The 27,893-nt window shown below is 34.8% G+C and overlaps 5 protein-coding genes across 14 annotated transcripts in view; 3 read left to right on the plus strand and 2 right to left on the minus strand.

Annotated features, from left to right (window-relative positions):
• Positions 1-406: 406 nt before the first annotated feature.
• Positions 407-3,435, minus strand: LOC139103184 (PP2C-like domain-containing protein CG9801). 5 transcript variants are annotated; one of them, XM_070657638.1, is made up of 8 exons: positions 3,250-3,435; positions 2,607-2,644; positions 2,354-2,520; positions 2,040-2,266; positions 1,754-1,954; positions 1,352-1,655; positions 794-1,280; positions 407-736 (listed from the first exon to the last, which is right to left on the minus strand). In XM_070657638.1, the coding sequence occupies exons 2-8, from the start codon at positions 2,607-2,609 to the stop codon at positions 542-544; spliced, it is 1,584 nt and encodes a 527-aa protein (XP_070513739.1). In that variant the 5' UTR covers positions 2,610-2,644; positions 3,250-3,435; the 3' UTR covers positions 407-541. The 5 variants fall into 5 exon arrangements, with proteins under 5 accessions (XP_070513739.1, XP_070513736.1, XP_070513738.1 ...); XM_070657635.1 differs by having other exon boundaries at positions 3,178-3,435; XM_070657637.1 differs by lacking the exon at positions 3,250-3,435 and adding an exon at positions 3,075-3,171.
• A 308-nt stretch (positions 3,436-3,743) lies between these two features.
• Positions 3,744-8,894, plus strand: LOC139103169 (protein zyg-11 homolog B). 3 transcript variants are annotated; one of them, XM_070657610.1, is made up of 11 exons: positions 3,744-3,976; positions 4,063-4,167; positions 4,298-4,541; positions 4,616-4,862; positions 4,929-5,123; positions 5,220-5,617; positions 5,729-5,874; positions 6,023-6,411; positions 6,534-6,903; positions 7,025-7,364; positions 7,551-8,894. In XM_070657610.1, exons 3-11 carry the CDS (start codon positions 4,400-4,402, stop codon positions 7,694-7,696), a joined length of 2,373 nt encoding a protein of 790 aa, XP_070513711.1. In that variant the 5' UTR covers positions 3,744-3,976; positions 4,063-4,167; positions 4,298-4,399; the 3' UTR covers positions 7,697-8,894. The 3 variants fall into 3 exon arrangements, with proteins under 3 accessions (XP_070513711.1, XP_070513709.1, XP_070513710.1); XM_070657608.1 differs by having other exon boundaries at positions 3,744-4,167; positions 4,270-4,541; XM_070657609.1 differs by having other exon boundaries at positions 3,744-4,167; positions 4,294-4,541.
• Positions 8,895-11,892: 2,998 nt separating this feature from the next.
• Positions 11,893-13,988, minus strand: Pabp2 (poly(A) binding protein nuclear 1). Of its 3 annotated transcripts, none has more exons than XM_070657693.1 (7): positions 13,828-13,988; positions 13,085-13,221; positions 12,859-12,973; positions 12,698-12,765; positions 12,338-12,579; positions 12,108-12,200; positions 11,893-11,966 (listed from the first exon to the last, which is right to left on the minus strand). In XM_070657693.1, the coding sequence occupies exons 2-7, from the start codon at positions 13,217-13,219 to the stop codon at positions 11,933-11,935; spliced, it is 687 nt and encodes a 228-aa protein (XP_070513794.1). In that variant the 5' UTR covers positions 13,220-13,221; positions 13,828-13,988; the 3' UTR covers positions 11,893-11,932. The 3 variants fall into 3 exon arrangements, with proteins under 3 accessions (XP_070513794.1, XP_070513792.1, XP_070513793.1); XM_070657691.1 differs by having other exon boundaries at positions 12,847-12,973; XM_070657692.1 differs by lacking the exon at positions 13,828-13,988 and adding an exon at positions 13,573-13,723 and having other exon boundaries at positions 12,847-12,973.
• Positions 13,989-14,369: 381 nt separating this feature from the next.
• Positions 14,370-23,440, plus strand: Kto (mediator complex subunit kohtalo). The gene is made up of 12 exons (XM_070658083.1): positions 14,370-15,387; positions 15,679-16,442; positions 16,560-17,340; positions 17,455-17,780; positions 17,913-18,444; positions 18,531-19,124; positions 19,205-20,919; positions 21,010-21,435; positions 21,532-22,021; positions 22,161-22,435; positions 22,522-22,683; positions 22,830-23,440. The coding sequence occupies exons 1-12, from the start codon at positions 14,841-14,843 to the stop codon at positions 23,055-23,057; spliced, it is 6,840 nt and encodes a 2,279-aa protein (XP_070514184.1). The 5' UTR covers positions 14,370-14,840; the 3' UTR covers positions 23,058-23,440.
• Positions 23,441-24,597: 1,157 nt separating this feature from the next.
• Rbp6 (RNA-binding protein 6) overlaps positions 24,598-27,893 on the plus strand; it is a 531,138-nt gene continuing 527,842 nt past the window's right edge. For both annotated transcript variants that reach the window (XM_070658102.1, XM_070658103.1), the window contains exon 1: positions 24,598-25,140. The gene's annotated coding sequence lies outside the window, so the exon portion shown is untranslated. The remainder of the gene's footprint in view (positions 25,141-27,893) is intronic.

Consider the following 27,893-nt stretch of genomic DNA (forward strand, 5'->3'; position numbering starts at 1 on the left):
GCGGCGTCTCGCGTCGTGGCGCCGCAAGCTTTTCGCGAGACCACAGAGGTGGCGGATGAAAGACAAGAATCCCACGTTCCCGACGAATATATATGCCGCACGATATGAGCGATATCTCACCACCTCTCACGATCTAATACGGCGTAGCGTTTTATTCCTGATGGATTTAAAATATTCTTCAATAACGCAATAAAAACAAAAAATTAATTAAACAACTTTGTTACAAAATAATATGATAAAAAGCTATTAAACATTTTTATGCAAATTACATGAAAGACTGACCTGCTATTCTTATATTAAATTGCCGCGGCACAAATTAAAAATATATGTTTATACACACATATAATAACTTGAAAAGTTGCACACTTCTATTATACTTATATTCAGAAATAAACTGACTTATTGCTGGTGTGTAAAAGATATATTTATCTTTTATTTAACACTAGGTAAGAATGTTATAATATAGAAAGTTTAATCTATTAATTTTTATACGAATAAAAACTATACTCTTTCTCTATTGTTAATTACACTTTGAAGAAATTTAGGATCCGACTACGTATGCGACGACTGTTGCGTGGTCTAGCTTGCCAGGTATCATAGATATCTTCTCCAACGTTTTCCTCCTTCGGGATCTCTGCTCCTGCTTCGAGAGCTGTACAAGGTGGCCGTCTTTATGCTGCGCATAATACAATTCCGTGTCTTCGAGTATACGTCTCTTCGCTGCGGTTATTCGCACCTGTAGAAAAGCAAAAAATAAGTAAAAAGATACCCAAAGATATTTTTTTTCATTTACCGCAAAGTCCAGAAGAAGTTCACAGAGATGCTTGGCGCTGCTGCACGCTGGTCCTTCTCCGGAAACTCCGCGTCTTAGTAAATCCTCCATTCTGAGTAGGGTAAGTTCATGCCTTTGGTAAGCTTCGACCACTGGGAGATTGTTGCTGTTCACGTTGCTATTACTTGATTCAGTATGCCGCAAATTTTCCGTAGATCTGCGGCGCGTTTTCGATCTCGCGTCGTGACTTTTTAACGTGGCGTCAGCGCCACTGCTGTGACTGGGCAAGACCGCGAATTTTCCTACCACGGGATCGAAATTGTCGGATATACCATCACTCGTCAGAAACACTATATCACCTCTCTCGACTTCTGTTATAGCCAACGTTAAGTTATTCAATTCAGGATTAGAGCCGTCCACTGGACCTAGAGCTCCTAAGGCATCTCGCATGTCTCTCATGCAATGAATATCGTGAGATCCTCGCGTTATTTCTCTCACCCCAGTTTTCCTGTTTCAATGCATAAAAAACGATCGTGAAACAAATTTATGTAACTTAATACAAAAGAGAGGAATACATACCCTGAATATACGTAAGCTAAACTATCACCAACGTTGCAGGTACAAGCAATGTATTTTCTTTGACACATATTTGTGTCAGTATTTGAATTTGGCAGTGGGAGGATTGTACACACTGTTAAAGTAGTGAGCATCCCTTGCTCTTGAAGAATCAATGAATGTGCCGCGTGGAATGATCGAAGTAACGCTATTAATACGTCTTTTGTCGTTGTCATCTCGCTATTTACAGAAGGGGAGAACAAAGCTCGATTCAAGTACTCTATGCTTCCATGAACTGCAGATCTGGCAGCTATACTCGCTTTCGTACCTATAATTCCAAATTATAAATATTACTCATTAAATTATAACAAAATTAACAAAATTGAATTTAATTAATTTTAATAAAATATTATATTTAATTTTTACCCCAATTGACACCATCTGCAAGAGCCAATATAGCAGAGTTTGGTCTTGCTACAATGCCAAAACAATCAGCTATTGGTTCTCCATTGTTGGTATCATTTGTAGGATTTTTTTCATACAATGTAGTTGCAATTCCATATGCATTTTCATGCGCGTTAAACCAATCGGTAACTCCAGCAATTGTAACATTTGATGTTGTTGATCCTATGAGTTGATCCACAGAAATGTTAATTTTTATTTTGTAATAACATAAAAATAAATTTTATCAATGTCTTTATTATAAACTTACCACTTCTATATTGCTCATTTTGATCTAACATATCAATATAATCGATGTCAGTATCATTAATACTTAAATGTTTTTGTTGAAGATTAACTGCAGTAAGACCACTATCAGGACCAGTGTAGGCTGCAAATATTTCTTCATTTTCTTGAAAAATATCTATCTGTCTGCTAGGCAATTCCTCTGGATTTCGACCATGTAAAATTGAGGGTCCTTCTTGTTTTGTTTCTAGTCTAAAAACAATCCAATACATAGATATGTTAGATAGGTACAAAAAAAAAAACTTGAAATTAAAATATATGTAAGCCTAATATTTGTACCCATTGAGGTAACGTGTAATGAAACAGCCGCCAGGAAAGTCCTGAGTCAATGATTGTGGACTTCTAAGCGATTGTTCTCCAAGGCCTATACTTTCCACAGCCCCAGCCAAGTTGCTGATAGAGAGTTGACGCATGAAGCCAGCAACTTTCTTCCGTAAACTTGGCATCTTTCAAGGCAGATCCAAGCAAAGGTACAGCAATTAAGAATGTTAATTATTGTCTAACATTACTTCATCTGATGTAAGGCTCATACCATGGTTGTAGTTATCAGCAACAAATCTCAAAATAAACCTAAAAAAAAAAAAAAAATTAGTGTTACTTTTCATTACAAATATACAATTATACAAGTACATTAAATGACAAATTAATTTAATTTTTTCTAATCTATTCCGTTTCTTGCTTTTCAAAACATTTTCCATGTTTTAATCTACATTCATAAATTTGTTTAATTAAAAAAATTAATTATAACTTTAAATCATGGATGTACAATCAATTGATCTACAGAATTCAATGTGCAGAATAAATTAGAAAGGCACTGTCATGATTAATCTCGTGTACATCCACGTTTTAAGGTCCGAATGCGAGTCCTAATAATCCCTTAAACGCTGTGCGAAGAGACTCGATCGGGCAACAGATTCTTGTTTCCGTTAAAAAATTCATCACTTCGCGGTCGTGTTATTGGTAATTAAAATGCGTCGAGTGTATATCTTTAAACACGCACGTCAATCGGGACGGATGTCGGGAACGGGACGGGGCCTGAACTGAAAAGAGACGCTTAGAGAGGGATCCGGTGTGTCGCACGCGTTGGATAATGGGACAATCACCTGGGAAAATTCTCACTGCGCGAAGACGAGATTGCGACGCGCGCCACACGAGACCGTCACTCTCCACCTTACCGCAATATTGTTTAATTAACGACGATATTATCCATAGAGCGGATTCGATTCTTGAGAATTGTTTTCCTTTCCTTCTGCTACCATCGTGGGGTTGCCACCGTCGCCTACCACCTCCTTGCCCGCGTTTCTGGTGTGTAGTACGATATATATACACATACATACATATATACATTGTATATGGAAATCAGAACGTCGCTCGCGCGATTGACATGGGTGGTAAAGGGCCGGGCACCGACGTGACGTTTCACGTTCGGGTACCTCAGCGAGGTACGTAGAATGCGAACAGGAGAGTCCCGTTGTCCATTGAAATCAACGATCGACTTTGCGCAACCGAATCAGCTGTGCAACCGAGAGAGAAAAAGAGAGAGAGAGAGAGGGAGAAACGAACCGCGCGATGACAGTGACGATTACGACGACGGTGACGACGAAGACAACGACACGGCTGCGCTCTTTTTTTGATCTGTTTTGACATTTGGCGAGTCAACATGGCGGCCGCATTACAGATGAGAGTCCGCGAGTCCTCGCGGGTCTCGCTCTAACGAAACTCGCGAACGCTGTACGCCGCTCGAGGTCTCGAGCCTTGACGCCGAGCTGTTCCCCGCGAGGAGTGAAGTGGCCTCCTCTCGACGACAGACGTCGCCTGACGTTGGAACGATCTCGAACCGCGATACGCGCGAACCTACCCTGGCAGAGTACGGTGAAATCGTTTCTCACCAAGTCACCACTTGTGCGTACGAGATTTATTATTACGTAATCGTTGCCTGAAATTCTGTTGTCCGAGCTGTCGGGATTACGTTTGCTCCCTTCTGGCAGAGGGTACTTGAATGCGCAATAAACGCGGCGAGTATGGTGCTCCGGTTTGCTCCGACACGAATGAGCTGACGTGACATTACTCTCCCGCATGTGTTTTTTGGAAAGGTATTTTCTTATCTTATTTTCCGTAATCTGCAATCTGACGCTTGAACATTAATTACCTCGAGTATAAATAATCTTGACACGTTGAAAAATATTGATATCAAGGTGCGTTTTTTCCAACGTTTCGAGATAGGGAACTGCAGATACACAGATGTATATTATTTACTAAGGCGCTGTTAGAATAGAAAAGAAAGGAGCTAGGAGGTTATTGCACAGATGACAGCAAAGACGTAAGATGTTCGAGTCACCGAGAAGTCTTCAGGAGGTTTGCATCGATTTTATCTGCGGTAACATTCTTGGTCTGTGCAGAGTTTACTCGAACGACATAAAACTTTGTGCTGAATCTCCTGGTGCTCTGAGCAATAGTACCACCTCTGGTAAGTGGTGTGTGTAAATTTAGTTAACAGTCGGTATAACGAATTTTGCGGAATTAAAACAGCATAAATTTTAGATTCACATATCTGTAATGATATCTGTACACCAAACAGTAATAGCACAGAAGTTGCTTTTGATACTGCAACAGGTAAAACATCGTCTAACGATGCTCCTTCTAGTTCAGCAACTCGGCTTACCTTTAAACATCCGGATGTTTTTTTGCCGGCCGAAATATCGGAGCAATTATTATCCAACCTATGTGAGAAGAAAACGTTATCTGACTTAACAATCATGCTCTTTGACTCAAAGACTACTTTATTAAGGTGACAAAACTTGAAGTGTACTAGAAAAAAAAGAAAAATTAATAACGATAATTACTCTTTTTCTAGGCATGTGCGATTGAAAGATGCGTCGAAATTATCAGTTAAAGGCTTAAGTGTTCTTAAGCAACATAAAGTTGTAGATTTAATAGTAAATGGTCTGAAAATTACTGTTAATGATTTAATTAGCTGTTTAAGTGATTGGAGTATACAAAATCTTAGGTCGCTCAGTGTAGCTAAAGGAAGTTTTATGGATTTTCCAAGGTTGTTGCAAAGTTTCACATTTTTAATATTGTTAAAATGAATGAAATTTTCTATGATAGTTAATAATTTCGTATCTTTATACATGTTTTGTTGTAGACAACGCATGGTAGATATCGCAACGTTAAATAAATTAAAGGCACTTCATACCTTGAATGTCTCAGGAACAGAATTTAATAAACATGGCTTGGACATAGTAGTCGAAGATCTTCCCCTTCTAGAGAGCTTAGATATATCTTGTACAAGAGTTGATGATATAACGCCATTAAGAAAATGTAAAGATCGTTTAAAGACATTAAATATGTATAATTTAAAGATAAGTGGATGTGGAAATTTGATAGTAGTGTTGCTGGAATTAAATGAGTTGAGGCATTTAGATATTTCCGATGAGAAAGATCCACATGGTTTTGAAGTTTTTGCACCTGCCAAACCACAAATAACAGACTTCCTACGAACTCTAAATTGTATGCCTCATTTAGTAACTTTAGATTTATCAGGTAAGCAGTGCAGTATGATATTTATATGTAGTCTGATATTGTGTGTTGTGTTCTATGAAATTATTAGTTAATTATATTAATATTTCATTAAGTGTAACTTTTATCATATAGGTAAAGATGATATAAATCCAAAGGATTTAAAAAATTTCATTACATCGCATGTACATTTGAGATTTCTGGGACTGGTGCATTCTGATGCTTGTTATGATGAAAGTTTTATAGATTCAACACATAAAGATTATAGATCTGAACTTGTTGTAAGTTGACACAATATTATCTCTAACTATGCAAATATATATGTATTTACGTCATTATATATTTTTTTACATTTTAAATTTACATATTTTATTACATAATATGCCAATTTAATATTAATTTGTACATTATGTTTATTCTTTGCTTTAGATCAGTGGAACAGCAACAGAATCTCAAATTTTAGAAGCGCTTAGGAGGTATACATACAGGCCAATATATCTTCAAAAATGTTTATTTAATTTGTTCCGTTTGACACCGAACTTCCTCGAACCACGGGTTGACGTGATAAAATTAGTGTTACCTGGCATGAAAGAGCATCCACAAGAATTTCGTGTACAAATGGCAGCTACTGCATGTATCTATAATCTCACCAAGGGCGAATTAGCTCTCATGATTCATCCGTCGATACTTAAACAAATAGTCGAATTAACATTATTAGCGATGGAGTCATATCCAACCAATCATCAGCTTCAAAAAAATACATTGTTAACTTTATGTAGTGATAGAATTCTACAGGATGTTGCATTTGACAAATACAGGTAATTCATAAAAATTATTTACGCATTTAAAGTTAATATTTTAGAAATATGAAAATTTTACAATAGAATATGAAATATTCTCGTGATATGCAAATTTAAAAAGAAATATTTTCCATTTACAGGTGCGCAAGATTAGTTATGAATTGCTTATCGACATTTGATGATGCATCCATGAATCGTATGTCAGTGGCCATTTGCTCAATATTAGCAGCAAAGATATCGACACTAGAAACATCTATGCTTGGTGCACAGCCGCAATATATGTTGAAATTGCTTGCAATGGTTAGATCTAAAGTCGAGTCCAAATTAGTTGATATTACAATGAAATTTACATTAAGCGCTCTATGGAATTTAACGGACGAGAGTGCGATTACATGCAAGGTTTTTCTTGACGAAGGTGGAATGGAATTATTTCTTCAAGTACTAGATAGCTTCCAAGGAGAATCTAGTGTGGAAACTAAAGTTCTCGGTTTATTAAACAATATAGCAGAGGTTTGTAAAATAATTTTTAATATTAATATTAATATTAACGTGTCATCTGCATATATTATATTATATTATTTAATAATACAATTATATTAATATGCGATTTACTTTTTACTGAAAATTTTAGGTTGATCATTTGAGACCGCGACTTATGCAACCTCGATTTGTAAAGATGCTTTCTATGCTGCTTGATTCCGAGCACATTGATGTATCTTATTTCGCAGCTGGTATCGCCGCGCATCTACTTAGCGACGGTCCTCGATCTTGGTGTAGTATGCCATCACAACCAAGTAGAGAGCAACTATTAGACCAACTAGTGTTTGCTGTAACTCATTGGCAAACACCACAGGGAGAAATGGTTGCTTATCGTAGCTTCCAACCATTTTTCCCATTGTTACGTTGTACAGATGCGTATCCTGTTCAACTCTGGGCCGTGTGGGCGATTCATCATGTATGCACAAAGAATCGTAAGTTTGAATATTTTATGAATTTAAATTACAGTATATATAAGAGCTATATATTATTGTAATGGTAGAACTGCATAATTAAACATTTCTTTTTCATGTAATTTAAACTTACGATAAAAATCTTTAGAGAAAATTATAAAAGTATTAATTGTATATAATGTAATAATGCCATATATTTATTTTCAGCAAAACGTTATTGTGTGATGTTGATCACAGAGGGAGGAGTAGAAATTTTAAAGCAATTGGAAAAAATACATACAGAATATACAAAACAACCAAATTTGCAAAGTTTATGTCAATCGATTTTAGAAACGCTTGAATTAAATTCTTAACGATAACTGCTGCTTTTGCAAATTAAATACCACATGGTATACTAGTCAATGTTTATCTTAGTACAATCCTATATCCTGTTCTTTAGACCAAATATAAAAATTATATGGCCATGAATAACTATATCACAAAGATAGACTGCAGATCAACAAAACACACGCAAAACCATAAATGAGTCCAAATATTTTAATCGAGTTAATATTTTAATTGAGTTATAATAATATGGCTGAATTGAAGATCTGAATTGAAAGATAGATATATTTCTATACTATTATAGAGCATGTTGTTATATGTAGAATTAATTTTAAAATTATCCAAACTGTTTAAGTAAGAATTATAATTATTGCAAAAATAACAATTAATCAATATATTAATGTTTGTAGTGTCTTAAGATATACTTCTATTTTTACGATTTATCTAATAAATCGTAATTGAAGATTTTATAATTTGTATATCAGATTCTAGTCTAGTTGCTATCGTAAATGAGGATGGTTTTTTTTAAAGTAATTGTCTATTTAATATATATGTATTTAATAGTTATTTTATACCATTTATACAATTGTGCGCGATTAATAAAATTTGATTAATAAAGGTTTGATTAAATGAATAATTTTACACATTAATATTATAAATATTATGTATAAAGAATTATTCTTGGACATTTATACCTGATTAATATATTTAATACAATCTAGAATCATATATCACAGACTGGAATCTTGAATTATGCATTATACATTCGCTATTTCTATTTTCCAGGACATTATGCTAATTGTCACTTTATTTGTATAATTCAACGAAGTGATGGAACATATACACATATGTAAGGTGTTAAAATAATAATTTTTATGTGACACATTAAATGTGTCACACTTTAACGTTTCAAATTCAGATCTTCAATCTATTTTGTTAATAAATATTCGTCACGGAATTAATTTTCCATTATTAAATATTAATGAAAACGTCTTAAAAATTGCATATTATATCATATTATATGCCTTCAGAGATTATACAAAAAAATCATAGAGTTTGTAATAAAAAAGAAATACATATTAGATTATATCTGTTATTAAAATATTGCGAATTTATATAAACAAAATTTATTCTTCTGATATCATTACATGATGTTAACATCTAAAATGTAAAAAATATCAATTTGGATGGTACTGAATGTTAATAAACATGCTATGCAAGCCTTTACATATTGATGTTTTTTTTATTGGATTATTAATTAAATTAAAATTAGTAATAACTATAACAAACCATGCGCACGCTTTGCGCGCGCTATTTTTTGAAGGATCCTAATTTGTGCCGTTATTATAATTGGAGACATTAATTAATTATTATAATTTTCGTTTTGAATTCGAACCGCGTGCTCGCCATGACGTACGCAGTAGCACGAGTCTACGTAATCCGATACGAGCTTGCGATCAGGCAATCGATGGAGCGCTGTGATTGGTCGGCGCGCTAGGGAAACTACGCGTCGACCACTAGATACAGGTACACGATGATGAGCCGTGAGAGAACACACGCGGATGTCTCGACGTCTTCGTCTCGAAACAGATGCTCTCCGCGTGGCCGCGTATCCTCTCGTTTGCAGTAGAACTAGTCATGTAAGGCTGTTGCGAGCTCGCGATTAGGCGATCCATGGAGCGCTGTAATTAGTCAGTGCGCTAGGGTTTTCTATCACCCCAAACGAGAGAATCAATCACGTTGACTTTTAGAGGTTTGGTTTAGCTAAGGGCCGGTTGTTCCAACTTCCTGGCAGTTTTACCTGTCAGGTAATCATATGTCTATCTTCATCTTTCTTCCCAAGTAGATAAAGATAGATATATGTTTACCTGACAAGTAAGTCTGCCAGGAAGTTGGAACAACCGGCCCTAAGTCAGAGATTTATGCCTCGCATTTGTACGACATATTAAACATCTAAGAATTTTACATAGAAATATTTAATACAATAGTTATATAAAAATTCTCTTTCTTCACAATAAAATAACTAAAATTATATATTAGCCAAGAAATTCTTTATTTACCACTTATTAATTTTACATTTTATATTACATATACATCTTAATTTTTTTTTTTTTTTTTTTGTTCCTTAATGAAACGTAAAAATTGTTCATGAAATTTGTATCATTATCACTCAATTGATGCTGATGCTGTGCTGCACCTGCAAAATACTTAGCGACATGGAAGTAACATTACGAAATATATCTCACTGATAAATGTGTTGAAAGTCGGCACTCCTCCTAACACCTTAGCACAATGGATAAATATTTCAGAAAGTATTTTACACGCGTCTTACAAATTAGCAGCAATATTTTTTAAGATAAAACTGAAGAAGTATAGTTAGTTTTGAATAAATGAAAGTTGCACATAAGCAAAAGTATGCAAGTACAGTCAAGCATTTTATATAAGAAAATTGTATCTTGTAATTTCTTGGCGCAACTTTCAGTTATCATGCATACAAAATGTACTACAAATTATAATTATATGACATTATTCTAGACATTCACTTTGTAGTTCAATTTTTTGAGATTATTTTATGTTTTTTTTGTTTTTTTGTTTTTTTTTTTACGTGCAAAATTGACAGTGCATATTTATCAAGTAGATCGTAATATATATACCAATTTGTATATGGTTAATTAAATGATAATCTATTCAATTATAAATATAATATTCACACACGGGTATTATTATTTAGTAATTCATTCTTTTTTATCTATTATACTTTGTTGTATCTGCCTTAATACAATACATACACCTCTATACATAATTATCACTACAATTATAATATTTATTATGTCATTTAAAAATTCAAACCACACTAAAATACAAATATATTTTAATATAAATTTACCATTTCTTATAAATTTTTTATGTCAGTCAATACAGTGAGTTTTCAGTTTCTGTTTGTAGGTGGACATAAATATTTTTACAATATATAAGTATGTATATTATATATTTATATATATATTTTTTTTATTTTTTTATTTTTTTAATGACATATTATTTGCTCCTATGTGAACTACTTACTATGAATATAAATTGCTGTTAATAAACATGTAACATGTAGTATTATTTTTATACAAAAGTAATGATATAATACGATATTAAAGTTTAAACATCTTGCATATATGTATATATATGGATATATATGGTTAGCTATCAAATACTTAAATTTGCACAAACTGAACTGAATTTAAAATCAATCATTCTAATAATACTTAATAAATGTATTTGTAATCTTTTAGAGTGGCTATGTTTAATTATATTTTTATAAATCGATTTAAACATTTTATTTACCATAAATATATTTTGAAACGTATTTTATATCAGACATATGAAATAATTTAAATATGTTTGATTTAAGTAAGGCAGAACATTTTAGAAAAGTTTTAAGGCGGATACAAAACTTAATTTAATAAAATTTATTAGTAACAAATTTTCAAAGTAAATATATTGAACCACAATAGTGAATGATCGCTGTTCTACATTTATAATTTTATGTGATAATTATTAAATCAAATATAATTAATTGTGCCCAACTGCCCAATCTTTTTTTCTTTTGACATGATGTTTTTCTCTTTTTTTTCCCTTCGTATCAGTTTTTTTTTCTGTGGACATATCATAAGAATTTACTTAAATATCTTAACCGCTTTCCAATGCAATGCATGATGATATACACGTTTGTAAGTTTCTTGTGCGAATTGTGAAACAATTTTTCACAAAAACTTACAATTTGCAGTTATATCTCACAAGGCCATACTCTATACTTTTAATCTATAAGATATTAAATATATAAACAATGCCGGTGTTTAATTAAAATAAATAGTTTTTTAGCTGAACTGCAATACGTAAAAAAGTTAAAAAATGAAGTTTTTTCCAATTTTATATATGCTGTATATTTTTTAACAGTATAGATTTTTATTATGGCCAAGTGTCAGTACTAATGTATCTAGATATCATATTTTATTATATTCAGTGTGAAAGCGATTCTACAGCTATTAATTTCTGTATTATTTTGATTTTGTTGTATTACTTAGTTCAATATAGATACATCAGATTATATTAAAAGTGGAGTTTAGTAACAATTACTGGAGTTAAGTAACAATTACTATTAAACTAAAATTTTAAGTTAAAAATTTTTCTTTGAGCGGTAAATAAAAATTATACATGATGTAAAATAAAAACTTACCTTGACACTTGTAATATAATATTGCCACACTGTAAAATGGTCAATACGGCATATAGTAACCACGTCTGTAACTCCTATAAAAAAAAAATCCGTAAATTATATTAGTGGAAGTTATAGATGGTACAGCAGAGTGCTATTTTAAATCGGATAAAGACATTATAAAAATTGTGAATTAGTTTGTTAAAAAATAGAAAAATTGAATTAAAATTAATTACCTAGGTCTCCTCGTAGGTCTGTATCCAAAGTATGCACTACCGCGAATAATTCCTTTAGCCATACCTCGATATCCTCTTGCACCTCTAGGACCCCTGTAAATAAGATACAATGAAATACAAGTGTTGATGCTACAGAAAATCCAATTAAATTTAAGTTATTAAATTATTAAATAAAAGTTTATATTATTTTACAAGTTACACTTTTAAAACATCCGGAAAAAAAGAATTACCTATTTGTCATAGAGAAACCAGGTTTATTTGTTCTTTTAGGCATTACTTTAATTTGGCGTCCTCTAAACATAGATTCATCCATGGCCATTGCAGTTTGTACAGAATCGCGTTCAGCAAATTCAATGTAAGCAAAACCCTTAGGATGGCCATCGAATTTATTACACAAAATCGTCACTCTATTGACGCTACCGCAGCCGTGAAAATGTTGTTCTAACTCTTCTGCTGTGGCACCATAATCAACCTGTATATACCAAATAAATTTATTTTAAAGTTTTTATAATATTACCGTACATTGTAATAATGTATTGTGTAAAAAAAAAATATAAATTTTAGAAATTATAAACTTTCATTAAACTTACATTGCCAACATAAATAGATCGGTTATCAATTTCCACCTTATCTTCCAAAGACATATTTAAAGGACTTGCTAAAATAAAATATAAAAATAATATATAGCTAAAATATTCAATATTATTCATATATATAAATTTTTACAGATAACACAAACTTGCAGACTTACTAAGTCCAGGTGGACTGCCCATGTTCATCTGCTTATCTACCTCGGATTGGAGTTGTTTCAATTTCTCAGCTTCCTCTTCCATTTCTCTCACACGTGCTTTAATTGCTTCTAATTCCTAGATTACAAACAATGCTTTATAAGCTAATTACATTACTAAAAAAAGACCTTATTAGTGTATATTCTACTGCAAAAAAATAATATATATAATATAAAATAGATTAATTACAGGATCGTCAACGTTTGCTTCATTCAAGTCACGTTTTACGCCATCACACTGCATAATAGTGTCTCCATCTTGACCGTTTTCGAGACCATCTAGACCATCGATATGGTCGCCAGCTAAAATATCGGATTCAGACATCTCTGGAACAAACAATGATAATTAGTCACGTATCGTATATAAAATTATTACAGGCATGTTCATTTTGAAGTAAAACGAGAGGTAGTACAATATATACGTATAATAAAAAGACCTGCCGCCGTTTTCTTTTCTAAGCAATATATATTAATTACACGCGCATAATTAAACACATGGGCGTGTAATTAATCGTACACGAGTATTGCAAATCAATTGTAAAATCCAGTGCTAATACTCAGACGAGTTGTACATACGCGACGTACGACGTGCGACATAGTTGTACAATACCGTATATGCAGGGTTCGGCAGTTAAAAAAACAAGCGAGAAATAAAAGTGACAAAATGCAAAAATGTACATATTTAAGTCGCTTGGCCGAAGGAGCCATCCGTGAAATGGGAAATTCAGGTTCTCCTTGTCCAAGGGCCGAGCAAGAGATGGTGCTTCGCGACGTGTAAAACGGTGCCGGGAGAGACTCGACTGAATCGGCAGCCGTAAGAAGGACGCATGCACCGCCCGTCCTACCTTCCGCGAAATAATCGGTAGGAAATATTTCGAAGAGTTGATAAAAATTAATCCTACTACATTCACGGGGAAATCGGGATAAACGTACAGACAGTATATGTAGCGGGCGTTCGAGGTATCCTCGTTATCCGTTTTTCTAGAACTTGAACTGCCTGCCGGACTCGCTATGACGAAAAAATTGGTAAATGAGAGAGCGACGCGACCACCGTGCCAACCGTGTGACGAGCAAATCCAAACGATCCAAACCTCCTGTATGGAAGAGGGGAGGCAGACAGTTCTCCGCGCCGCTGTGGTCACGTAAGAAACTCTTGAGCGCAGCCATGACACGTCACGAAATACGAGACGGCGAGTGCTAATGATTAATTGTGCCTAATGGTAATATTACATGGCGTTGTACATTATTCATTGACTGAAAAATAATAACATCTTTTTAATTACCATCCAGGCCTCACGTTTTACTCGAGGCGAAAATAATCTGCCCAATTGTGTTTTTGTTTTTAAATTTGGCACTAACTCGCCTCGACAAAATGGTGAACAAAATCCGCGCTCGCTACTTAGATGACGCCAGGTGAAGGCGCTGCAATCAGATTTCCGGAACAATTTAAACCTCTAGGCGCTATCATGACTGTCATGAGACACGGTGATATGTGAGTTGAATGTGATTGAATGTGGACACCAGCTGGGGTATGCCCGCAGCTGTGGCTTTTTCGAGATAAGTCGGATTTGTGCGCGCTCGCAGAGTATTTCGGAAACGAGGAAACAGTGCAATTATGTGAGCTGCTTGTTCGCGAACTGCCGACGTCCGATTTCTCGATCATGCATGCGTGCATATTGACGATGCATCACGTCGCGGTCGCGGTGGCACGGTGACATTGACAGCGTCGTTGCGGCTTGGTGCGAATAGCGTTGCAATCATGATAACGCGCACAAATGTAAATAAAAACTAGCGACGTCGTCAGGTAGACGTTGCGCGCACATATATATAATTAATATAATTAATATATTGGTATACGCAGAAGGGAACTCGCTCGCGTTGTCGGCCCGGTGATGCTCGTGATCGGCACTTCTTAACGACTGTATTCCTCAGCGTATAATTTTACCATGATGGGAATATTGTATGAGAAGAGGCCACTCAAGAGGCCACGACTGGGCCCCCCAGACGTCTATCCCCAAGAGCTGAAGCAGAAGGAAGATGAGCTCTCGCTTACAAATGTAAAGCATGGTTTTATGGTCACAACAATTCAACAAGGGGATGAATCTGGAACAGGCAGGAACTACAATGTCACGGCTGCCAAGGTTGGGGCATACTTCAATGCGATTCTTGCGAAAAAGGAGGAGCTTGCAACAATGCCTGACACTGGTAGGAAGAGACAGCAGATCAATCCTAAGGACAATTTTTGGCCGGTAACTGCTAGGACAAAAAATGGCATTGAAGCCTGGTTCAAGGACCTTTCAGGCAGTAAACCACTGGTTGCTCTTGCCAAGAAAGCTCCAAATTTTAATAAAAAAGAAGAGATCTTTATGATGCTCTGTGAGTATCAAGTGCCAATGCTGAGAGCAGCTTGGTTTATCAAACTTAGTTCAGCTTATACTGTTGCAGTCTCAGAGGCAAAAATAAAGAAAAGGCAGTTGCCTGATCCAACCACAGGTGATAACAATAATTCTATTTTAATATTAAATTTATAGTTTATTAATATTGTTATTTATTTATAATATTATAAATAAATTATTATTTATAATTATATAATAATATAATATAATAAAATAATATAATAAAACAATATTATTTATAATTTATTAATATTAATATTATTATATAAAAAATAATATTATTAATATTAAATTTAATATTTAAATATTATATGTTAATTTTTAATTACAAATTAAATTTATATTTGTTTTATTTGAAAAAATAATAAAAATATAATTTTTTCTACAGAATGGACAGGTACCCTTATAAAATTTCTGAAAGATCAGTTGTCTAAACTGCAAGAGTACTATCACATGGGTAATCATATAGCTAATACTAGTAACAGCAGTAGTACAACAAACACTTCCTGCAACAGCAATGGGACTACCGGAACAAACAACAGCACCAGCACCAGTACTAACAATAACAGCAATAACAATAGTAGTAACACTACCAGCAGTGTCAATAATAGTAACAGTACAAGTAATAATGCTAGCAATGGTTCTACAAACAATCAACCACCCACTCCTACTTCAAGTAATCAATCTACAACGGGAAGTACAATGAATGAGGAGCATAAATTAGCACTTAAACAATGGCATTACTGTATACAATTGGCTAAATATATGTTTGAAGAAGGCTTATTGGATAGACAAGAATTACTGCAGTGGATTTTAGAACTGCTGGATAAAATTAGGTCTTCTCCCTCAGAAGATGGCATATTAAAACTTTTATTGCCCTTAGCTCTGCAATATTTAGAAGAATTTATACAATCTGAATTGTTAGCCCGGCGATTGGCGTACTTGTGCTGTCGTAAATTGGCACATATGTGTAATAATGTTGAAAGCAACAACAATCCACAGAGTCCGTCGATTACTAAAACTGAAGTTAATGGCAGCAAAGATACTACTGTCTCTGTTCAAGGACCAAATCTCTTAACAGTTGCTTTCAATGATTATTTGACTTGTGCACATCACAGAGATGTAATTTATAGTTTGTCTACTATAATACAGGTAAAAAATTTATTAATTTATATCGAACATTTTTATATTAATTGTAATAAGAATTAAATTAATTAAATTAATTTATTAAATTAATTTTATGGTATTAAAAAATTTATTGAACTTTAGGTTATAACATTGGAGTGTCCCACAGCATTAGTCTGGAATAGCGTTGGCGAGGGAAAAGCTCCATCAGTTTTAAATGGATCACCTTTAGACTATTTACTATGCCCTCCCGCAACCTTGCCGTGTCCACCCGCGAGTTCTAGTAATCCTACAATGAAACAGTTAAGGATCGCGCAGGATAATATAAAAGCTCGATCTCAAGCAGCAGAAGGTCGATGGTCGTGTGATAAATGGCAACAAAGTAGTGCTGGAACGACGACTACCAAAGTACTAGCCGCGTTGGACGCTCTCGACCGACACAGTTTTGATAAAATGGACGCCTCTAATTCGCTCGATACTTTGTACGGAAAAATTTTTACACCACCCTCGAAAGATAATTCTAATGAACGCGACGCGAAAACAGAATACAATCCACAACAGGATTCAGCAATAGTTGAAATTCTGTGTGAATGGGCTGTGAGTGCCGAACGTTGGGGGGAACATAGAGCGATGGCAGTTGCTAAGCTTCTCGAGAAAAGACAAAGCGAGGCTACTGGTGAAACGAACGATAACGATGATAAAGACAGCACTTGTAGCAACGGGAGTCCTCCTGTGCTTCCGATTTTTCAACCGTTACTTATGAAATTTTTAGATGTAGACGCACCGGTACTCGATAATACTTCGACGCAATCTAAGGTTCAATTTACAAACTTAGTTCACTTGTTCTCAGAATTAATTAGACATGATGTTTTCTCACATGATGCATACATGTGCACTCTTATTTCGAGAGGTGATCTTATACAAGGTAAATATACTAAATATATTAAATATATTAAATATATTAAAAAATTATTATTTATTATAATTACAACGATAATTTAGCACAAAATTAATTATGAAACTATCTTATTTTAATTAGGTCCAGTAGCTAGCAAACCCGGAACACCTAGCAACAGAGAACCGATCGACGAAGACAGTCTTTTCCCGGGTATAGATTTAAAACCGACTAAATTAGAAGTACCGGATCATGGACGCACTATGGATTATGACGACAGTAAAATTGACGATGATTTAGATAAAATATTGCAACATATTAAAGAAGATCAACAAAATAGTATGGATGCACCAGACAGCCCTAAAGAGGATGCACTGACTGGCCATGGAGGTCATGAAAGTCTTGATTCAAAAATGCCTTCGAGTCATAGCAGACATTTACTGTATACAACTCATTTTCCGCTGCCACAAGTAATTTTTAAAATATATTTTTTATCGCTAAATTTGATATACAGAACTACTTATAGTTTTCAGATTCGAAATTTTACTTCGGACATCTTTTAAGATTTATAAACATTATTTAATTTATTGGTATATTTGTAGGATGAAACATGCAGTCAGCACGATTGCAACCAGCGACATGTATTACTTTATGGCGTTGGACGAGTTAGAGACGAAGCCAGACACGTTGTTAAAAAAATGACAAAAGAAGTATGTAAATTATTTGGGAAAAAATTCAGTATTGATGTAGCTGAAGGAGGCAAAGTAAAAAAGCATTCTCGAAGTGAATTCAACTTTGAAGCCGTTACTATGAAATTCCAAAATTTAAGTTATTTTGATCAACACGTTGTGACGTGGCAATGTGCAACGCAAGTGATTGAAATGTTAAATACATTTGCACTGGCTGGTTCATCTTATTTACCAGTTCACGAACATGTAGCTTTTCTTTTCGATCTGATGGAGTTAGCATTAAATATATATGGCCTAATTGACGTTTGCATACAAATCTTGAAAGAATTACCAGAAGTGGAAGCACAATTGACAGCTAGAAATAGTCAATTAGTTCGAAGTTACACTACAAATTTAAGTTTATATGTCGTCGGCGTATTACGAAGATATCATTGCTGTTTATTATGTAAGTCTTAATTATTGTTTTACACATACGTTTATTGTCTTTTTTTATATATTTGTTATATAAATATATATAAATAATTGTTACAGTATCACCCGAGCAGACGACAGCGGTATTTGATTTACTTTGCAAGGTAGTGAAACATGTATCAAATCCGAGCGATTGCAGTTCAGCCGAACGATGCGTATTAGCACATTTATATGATTTGTATTCGACTTGTTCTCTTTTGAAAACGAAATCACATGGAGTGGAGGCGTTTAGTAATGCATATCCTAAAATTCGAGCTGCTCTCTACAGCACGTTGCAGCCAACACCTTCGAGTCACGTTTATAATTCGCAATTTATGGTGGACGTTTTTACTAGTCCACGAAGAGGTGGAAAAATTGAACCACAATGGGCGAGACAATTGAACGAGACACCAGCTAATCGTTATAGTTTTGTTTGCAACGCGATTGTTGCGGTTTGCAGCGAAACGGATAACGATAAACTAAATGATATTGCTATAACTTGCGCAGAACTAACTGCTTGTTGCAACGCTCTCAATGCCGAATGGTTGGGAGTACTTATGGCACTCTGTTGCTCTTCGAATAGCTCTGCTTTTTATATCGACGTGTTAAATCAAGTCGATGTACAAGATTTAAGCATACACAATTCTTTAGCTATATTTACATCGATTTTAATTGGTAAATTGAATAAATTTTGCATTTATTATTAAATATGTTATAAAATTTGCTTATTCATTAATAATTTATTATATTTACAGCAAGGCATTGCTTCTCTTTGGAAGATTTTGTTGTGCATATAGCCCTACCATCATTAGTGAAAACTTGCAACGACGGTCGTGGAGATATTGATATTGAAGTGGAAGCAGGAGCGCGTTTAACTTGTCATTTATTACTGAGACTCTTCAAAACTGTTGAATGTCCGCAGCCGGCTTTATATTCAGTTAGTACGAGTCCTCATCCGCTGCCTAGTGGAAATTCAAGAAGTTATAGTATAAAATTAAGTTGTGACAGACACTTGTTAGCAGCTGCACATAATAATATAAGAGTTGGACCAGTACTTGCGGTATTAAAGGCTATATTAGTCGTGGGAGATGCTACAGCCGCTAAACAACCTCCGAAAAAAGTTGATATACCTTTAAGTCATTCTAGTAAAGGAGGCGCCCCGGCAAGTGTTGGAGTCGGAGTGGGCGTGAGCAGTAGTGGACCCGGTGAACTATCAATCAGTCATATTTTAGGAACCAGCGATATTTTAGGAGGAGGCGATGATCTTGGCCTTGATCTGGCTATGTCTTCGTCCAGTAGTAGCGCCGGTATAACAACGGAAAACGTCAAAGGATTTTCTGACTTTGCTCATCACGTTTTGCGTCAGATTTGCAGCCAAGAATGGGTATTGGAAAGATGTTTACAAAATCCGGAAGAGCTTTGTCATCAAGATATGCTGCTGGATAATATGCTTACGCCACGACAAGCCCAAAAATTATTACATATGATCTGCTATCCCGAAACACCAACTGAAGCCTTTATCGATCAGAAGACGCATATTACAAATATTTTAGAAAATTTAGAACAATGGAGTCTAAGAATGTCTTGGCTGGATTTGCAGCTTATGTACAAACAATTTGCACCAGGTTCTAGTGAACTTTCACAATGGTTGGACACAGTTGCAAAAGCTGCAATCGACGTATTTCAATTGAATAATACCTTAAGTAATAAACCTGACAAAAGATCGGGCTCTATATGGTTAGTTGCTCCGTTAGTTTCTAAATTGCCGAGTGCCGTGCAAGGCAGAGTGTTAAAAGTGGCAGGACAAGTGTTAGAATCAGGTAACTGGTCGAAAACAGCAGGTCGCGAGAGAGGTAGATCGAAATCGCCTTCCCTGTTTAATCATCAACCATTTTTGTCACTTGTATTAACATGCCTGAAAGGGCAGGATGATCAAAGAGAAGGCTTACTGACATCTCTACATTCTCAGCTTTCACAATTTTTAAATACTAGTAAAGAGGAAAAACATATCGGTTCTGAAGATCCTAAAACTAGAGAAGTATTACAAGATGCATTGCAGTTAAGATTTAGCCTTGTTGGAGGCGTATTTGACACAATACAGAGGAATACTACCGCTACGACAGATTGGGCAATTTTACTAGTTCAACTAGTCAGTTATGGTGTTATTGATTTGAATAATAATGCAGAATTATTTACAACTGTAATAGATATGCTAGCAACGCTAATTCACTCCACGTTAGTATCGGACTCGCAGTCTGAGAAAGATGAAAATAAAAAACACTATCAAAATCTAATGAAAAAATTAAAAAAAGAATTAGGCGATAGAAATTCTTCGAGCATTCGGTTTGTAAGACAACTCTTACCATTACCAAAATTAACTATGGAAGTTATTACGTGCGAGCCCGTTGGATGTTTAACTGATACTAAAGGCAATAAAATCGCTGGATTTGATAGTATCGACAAAAAGCAGGTATGTTTTAATTAATTTTTTAAAAGAAGTATTTTTTTCATTATTGTAAAAAAAATATTAACATATATAATATTTTATATTTAAATTTAGGGATTGCAAGTGTGCGATTCTCAAAGAGTGTCGGCTTGGGAAATCTTGGAGGGTCATAAAAATCCTGCACCGCTTTCCTGGGCTTGGTTTAGAGCTGTACGATTGGAACGTAAACCACTTACATATCAGAACGCGCATAAACTGTTGCGATATCACACGCACAGTCAAAATCGTCCAGCCAGTCATTATTTAGATCCACCCCCATTACCGCCAGAAGATCTAGAACCAGATAAAAAAGAGTCGGAACCTGGTAAAGCGGATACTCCGATGAGTATTGATTCTCCAGGTCGAGTTGGCGGCAATGTCGGTAGTACTGGAGTCGGCAATACGAATACTAATGGTAAAGGAAAAGCTATGAAAAATAAACGACATAATAGACGAACGAAAGCTACTACTCCTACAACACCTATATCGCAGCAGATGCAAGTAAGTTTAACTATGCGATACTTTAATTAAAAAAATGAAAGAATTATTAAATTATTATTGTTATATTCTTTTTTTTTTTTTTTTAATAATTAACAGCAACCACCCTCTCAGCTGCAACAAATGGCATTCAGTAATCAACAAGCTCCTGTTGCGCAACAGCCCGGAATGTTTACTGGACAACCCCCGCAACCTCAACAGCAATGGTATAGTAATCAGCAAACTCATACACCTGCGCAGCAGTACGTATATGGTCAACAGTTGCCGCCTACACCAGTTGGTGCACCACGCTACGAGAGACCAGGGATGAATAATCAATCTAAACAAGCTCTGTCGAATATGTTACGTTTACGATTACCGTCCACTCAATTTATAAACTCCCAACAACAACCACCGAACGCAACACCGGTCACCGGACCAGGCGCGTTCCAAGGAATACAGAGAGCGCAATTCATTAGACAGCAATTAAGAGCGCAGCATGGAGCACCTGGAATAAATCCACAACAAGGCATGTTTGCAGCACAGCAACAGCAGCAGCAACAACAGCAGCAACAGCAACAACAAGGCATATACGCTGGAATTCAACAAGGTATAAATTTAACAAGAAGTATTTTAGAATATTATTAATCAAAAATTATTTTTAGCGGAAAAAGTATCGTATTTTTTTTTAAAGTAAATGCAATTAACGTTTGCAGTGTCTATTTAAATGTGTAATTAATTTTTTATAGGTATGAATCAAAATTATGCGGGATATAGCGGACAACAAATGATACAACAGCAGCAGCAGCAGCAGCAGCAGCAGCAGACACCACAGCAAACGCAGCAGCAGCAGCAGCAGCAGCAGTTACTTCAACAACAGCAGCAGCAGCAGCAAGGCATTTTGAATCAACAGCAAAATATGATGTTCTCTAATCAACAGCAAATGATGGGTCCACAGAGGGCACAAGAATATATGCCGCAACAAAGAATGCAGCCTGGTGCTACAAGACCGCCATATTTACAGGTGGCTAAATATGATGTATATACATTATATTTTTTATAAACTGTATTTCTAACAAATGTACTAAAAACTATATTTTAATCTTTTAGGCGCCAAATGTAACAATGAATGCAATGGGACCAATGCCAGGAGGTGTTCAGAATCAACCTGCTCCTCCATATCGACAATCTGCTGGAAAACCAGGTACAGTAGGCGTTACGGGGGTAGGCGCGGCCAATGTCAGTTTACAGCAAAATCAACAGTTCCAACAGGTATTAAAATATATATTAATTAACTAATTATTATATATAATTAATTAATTAATTAACAGGTATTAAAATATATATAAATATATATTGCAAAAATGTAATAAAGAGTTTGTATTAGTAAAACTATTAATTTTCTATTTTTTATATAGCAACAAGTGATGAATCAACGTATGAGGCAACAGATGCTGGTGATGCAACAACAGCATCAGCAGCAGCAGCAGCAAGCCGCACAACAACAGCAGCAGCAGCAAGCCGCTCAACAGCAGCAGCAGCAAGGTGGTGGTCAACAATCAACGCCTCAACTTGTGACACATTTACAGAGGCATTTAAGTCAACCACCGCAACATTCCTATCAACATCAGCCACCACCTTATTAGAAATCTAATGAAAAAATTTGATTTATTTAACATGCTGAGACATACTAATGTAATGTTGAAACAGATTTATTAATTTTCAGATTTTACGTTATTGAGTGAGTGAACAATGCTTACGATAGGAAAAAATGTATTCTAAAAAATTTTTTTATTAGATTTATAGTTATTTTTTTAGTCAATATTTTATATATTTGGCTACATATTATCGTATATTTTGATATAATGATCAAAAAAGATTGATAAGTTCGAAAGTTTTACATAAAATTAAATATGACTTTTACTAATTAAACATTTTAGTAACCAATGATTACGTGTTAGATTACTTACAAAAAAAAGCAGAATATATGATGTACTACATATAATAAATTTTTCTGTTGTATATCTGATATCAGGAATCGTGTTTTAGTAATATTTTTGACTTAATATGTTAAGCTAGCATACAAAAAGTTCTAAAATTTAAGACATTTTTTTCTTTATTTAAACTCTTATAAAGTATTAGTAATATTATTATATTCCTGTGCTTTGTTTTTTTTATAAATAATATTTGTAATGTATTAAATCAATATAGACTAAGTTAAATGAAAAAGAAAGAAAGAATTTCTTTCAGGTTTTCTCGATAAAAAAGGAGATATTTTCGAATATCGAATATTTATCTTAGAAAGAAATGTTGATGGCTAAATATCAATCTTGATAACCGATTACAAATATTATAATGTAATATAGATAAAGCGGAGGAAAATAATATATATTACGTGTAGTTTTTATTATAAAATTAACGATGAATTAATTAATGATGAATTTATAGCAGATAAGATTAGACATACCAATTTATATTATAAAGTACATTCATTGTTACTGTTATTTGACTATTTAAACCGTATTTATATATCATATTTTTTACATACAATTATATATTAATATCGATCGTGTATAATAGAAGTAAAAATTAATGTAATATTTAACGAGTGCATTCAATAAGAAATGACAGTTCAACAGAACTGTAACACTACTACAATATTCACAAGGATTTGAGTAAACTGCGTGATACAAATATTTGGTGAAATAAAAATAAATAATACATAAATCTAGAACTTCATTCTCATCATATATTTTAATGCCTTTTGTCGTTATTGTTCTTAATATCTCCTAAATTTATATTAAATAAGTTGAAATTAATGTATCACTTTTATCAAGTGAAAGTTGTATGGTTTTATTTATTTTTCCGAGTACATTTTCTCCATTTATTTTTTAGATCTAATCGTAAGACATTTTTAGAGAAAAAAAAATGTATTGTATATTTTAACTTGTTCTAATTGATATAGCAACATATTTAGGTTTTCACGCACACACACATATATGTCGGTCGATCATGCGCAGAATAATATTGCAGGCATTTGTTTTAAATTACGGCCGTCGATTGGCCGCTTGAAAAATACCGCCGAATGTAGTGAACTATGTGCGCAGTAAACCTGTGCAGTACAGCATTATTAGCAACCGTTACGGATTCTCGGCCACTGATTGGCCGCTTGAGATACTTAGCCGTACGAATCCTCAGTCCATCAAGATCAGCTCGTCGAGGAAGAAGGACTGGAAAGGACTGATCTCGGATCTCGTCGAATCGATTGTTCTTCCTCAAAAAATCGGTCGCGAACGCGAATAAGTGCCGCGAAGTGTTCCAGGAACGCGCAGAAGTCGAGTCGTTGCGTTTGTTTGTGGTAAAGTGCCGGGTTCAGAGTATCGTGAGACTCGCAAGTGAAGTCGAGCAGAGTGCAGTGAAGTCTTAATGCGATTAAAGCATTTATATGTCAAAAATCAGTGCTGTGTTTTGTTTCCTGTGCTTCGGAAGGCTTTTGCCTTCCTGAATTACCTCGTGATAACCTCTGAATCATCACTAGATCATCACTGAACTACCACAGGATACCACTGGGCTACCACGAGGCTACCACGAGGCTACCACGAGGCTACCACGGGGCTACAACGGGGCTACAACGGGGCTACAACGGGGCTACCATGGGGCTACCACGGGGCTATCACTGGGCTACCACTGGATCTCCTCTGATGACCCGAGCCAGCTTGTGAATTCCAAGTAAGTAGAGCCAGATTATTTCAATTAAAATACAAAAAATTGCACACATTTTTTTGGTAATTTGTTTTTTTGGTAATTGTATTTGTTTTTATGATATTTATGTATTTTTATGATATGTATTTGATGATTTTTATGATATGATTTTATGATATGTATTTGTTTTTATGATATTTATGTATTTTTATGATATGTATTTGATGATTTTTATGATATGATTTTATGATATGTATTTGTTTTTATGATATTTAAAGTAAAGTGTAAGGTGGGCTTTATCTTATTCTGCCTTCTGGTCTATAGAATTAAAGTATATGACATATACTTTAATTCTGTAGACTAGATCAAAAACGATCGGTTAAGTACAAGTACAGGTGTACTGTATAATAATCACGTATTTCGCACTTATAGGTAAATTTTCATTTATCTTTTAATTTTTATCGACATTTTTCGGGTGGTAAATGCCTCGTGAAGGCAGTAGTTATCATTATCGACATTTTTCGGGTGGTAAATGCCTCGTGAAGGCAGTAGTTATCATTATCGACATTTTTTGGATGGTAAATGCCTCGTGAAGACAACAGCTATCATTATCGACATTTTTCGGGTGGTAAATGCCTCGTGAAGGCAGTAGTTACCAAGGTGTGATGCTGGCACCCCCAAATTAAGATTTTTTTTTTAATGTAATTTAAAAATGTAATTTAAAAATATAATTTAAAAATAATTAAAAAATATATAATTTAAAACCAGTACACCTGTACTGGTAACGCCGAAGATATCTACCTGTAGATGGAAGCTGTCTTTGCGGCAAAAAAATATTCAGGTGTGTGATGGTGGCACCCCCAAATTAAAATTTTTTTATTAATTCAAGTTGCATTTGTTTGTCCACGTTTGTCCAAAAAAAAATTTTATTTGTCCACTTTTATAAAGAAAATTATTTAAAACAAATTTATTTTGGTACCAGCACCCCCACGATACAATTTCTTTATTTTGTGAGTGTTATACGTTTGTTCATCGTTTGTCCACGTTTATAAAAAAAATTATTTACGATAATTATTTTTATAAAGGTATATAAAACGTATATAAAGGTTTAAAAAACGTATGGCACTCAGAAAATAAAGAAATTGTATCGTGGGGGTGATGGTACCAAAAAAAAAATTGTTTTAAATAATTTTCTTTATAAAGGTGCATAAATAAAATTTTTTTTTGGACATACGTGGACAAACGATAAACAAACAAATGCAACTTGAATTTTTAGAAAATTTTAATTTGGGGGTGCCAACATCACACACCTATAATATTCACGAATTAAATTAATATTATTTGTGCAAGATGCGATAATTTATACTATCTTTCCCACGTTTATATATTTTTTTTTGTGGAATCGCAAATCTCTTAGTCTTTTTTATTTCGCCGACTTTCGATGGTGCTCGAATTCGCCGATGTGAACATTTTTTTTATTACATACTTGGGATTAATTTTTTTATTAATGCCGGCCGCTATTTCTACATTCCGAATTTCTACATGATCTCCGATTTTATAACGACGCGCCGCTTTTCTACGTAAATTATATCGTTCGGCGTCTGAACGTTGCACATTATTTATTTTCTCGCTCGCCTTATTTCGGAGTTCGTCAAAATCTCGCTTGACCTCGCCTTCTTTCGCTATTATTTTCCGCAGAGAATCGTTCGTTTTGCCACGTCGTTCGATGTCAAACAATAATCGTGTCGGGGTCTCGCCGGTCACGCGATACATTGTATTACTCAACGAGAGTTCCACCCGGTCCAAAATGCGGTCCCATTTACAAAATGTTTCGCACAGTTTCGCGATCATCGTCCGAATCTCAGTATCGCGGTCTTGACAAACGGACACGCCCGTATCCACCGCTCCATCGGTCTAGGTGTGTGATGTTGGCACCCCCAAATTAAAATTTTTTTTAATTTTAATTAAATTATTTTAATTAATTAAAAAAAAAATTAAAAAATTAAATAACAGACACGTTACATTTTGTATTAACACATGGCATAACGTTGAGTTTTTCCACGAAACAAAACGTGGCGTACACGCGCAAGGTTATTGACGTATCTAATCGCGCTCTAAAGTTCGTCATAAAAAGATAATGATTATCATAAATAAGTAAATAAAACGCCGCTATCTTTTTTATATTAAGAAAAAGGCATTTTCTTATCGCTATACATGCTCGCGTCTGGAATATTTGGCGATCGTGACGTAAATCGAAGGAGTCGTCGATCAGAGAAATATATGCCGCACTAAAAGAAGTCGCGAGAGATAAATGTGCAAGTAGTTTTTTTTTTTTTCTCCCCGCATTTTTCCCGCATGCATGTTATAGATAGAAGTATTTCTCGACGGAATCATTCCTCGTACTGTGATTACGTGCTATAGGCTAGGTCAGGCTCTCTCTCCCTGCAGATAAGGCGCCGTAAGCGCGACGCAGACACGTGCGCGTATGCACGCGCGTATACACCAGCGGATAGACCACCCCGCACGCCGTATCGAACCAGTTAGACGAACAACGGTTACTTCTTAATGGACTCACCATGCTCGTCCATTACCTAGCGTGACACGCTTGTATCCCTCTCCGACATGCACACGCACGTATCGGCGCACTTATGGGACATACGTGACACTATTGTTACGCGGCTGTAACTAACTCGCGAGTCCTCGTTGACAAACGCGACCCTTTTCACGACACGCGGTTCCGGCGCGCAAAAAAAAAGAAAAAAAAATTACCAAGAGTATTA

The sequence above is a fragment of the Cardiocondyla obscurior genome, linkage group LG06, assembly GCF_019399895.1.
Source record: "Cardiocondyla obscurior isolate alpha-2009 linkage group LG06, Cobs3.1, whole genome shotgun sequence".
Taxonomy (NCBI): Eukaryota; Metazoa; Arthropoda; class Insecta; order Hymenoptera; family Formicidae; genus Cardiocondyla; species Cardiocondyla obscurior.

Coding starts and splice junctions, on each gene's coding strand:
- LOC139103184 (XM_070657638.1), bottom strand. Junction 1,656..1,753: donor TGCAGATGGTGTCAATTGGG/GTAAAAATTAAA, acceptor TTGGAATTATAG/GTACGAAAGCGAGTATAGCT. Junction 1,281..1,351: donor TTAGCTTACGTATATTCAGG/GTATGTATTCCT, acceptor GCATTGAAACAG/GAAAACTGGGGTGAGAGAAA.
- LOC139103169 (XM_070657608.1), top strand. CDS start 4,400: ATGTTCGAGTCACCGAGAAGTCTTCAGGAGGTTTGCATCGATTTTATC. Junction 5,124..5,219: donor AGTTTTATGGATTTTCCAAG/GTTGTTGCAAAG, acceptor GTTTTGTTGTAG/ACAACGCATGGTAGATATCG. Junction 5,875..6,022: donor ATTATAGATCTGAACTTGTT/GTAAGTTGACAC, acceptor TCTTTGCTTTAG/ATCAGTGGAACAGCAACAGA.
- Pabp2 (XM_070657691.1), bottom strand. CDS start 13,219: ATGTCTGAATCCGATATTTTAGCTGGCGACCATATCGATGGTCTAGAT. Junction 12,201..12,337: donor GGTTTCTCTATGACAAATAG/GTAATTCTTTTT, acceptor TCTTATTTACAG/GGGTCCTAGAGGTGCAAGAG. Junction 11,967..12,107: donor AGACCTACGAGGAGACCTAG/GTAATTAATTTT, acceptor TTTTTTTTATAG/GAGTTACAGACGTGGTTACT.
- Kto (XM_070658083.1), top strand. CDS start 14,841: ATGATGGGAATATTGTATGAGAAGAGGCCACTCAAGAGGCCACGACTG. Junction 17,781..17,912: donor CTCATTTTCCGCTGCCACAA/GTAATTTTTAAA, acceptor GTATATTTGTAG/GATGAAACATGCAGTCAGCA. Junction 18,445..18,530: donor ATATCATTGCTGTTTATTAT/GTAAGTCTTAAT, acceptor TAATTGTTACAG/TATCACCCGAGCAGACGACA.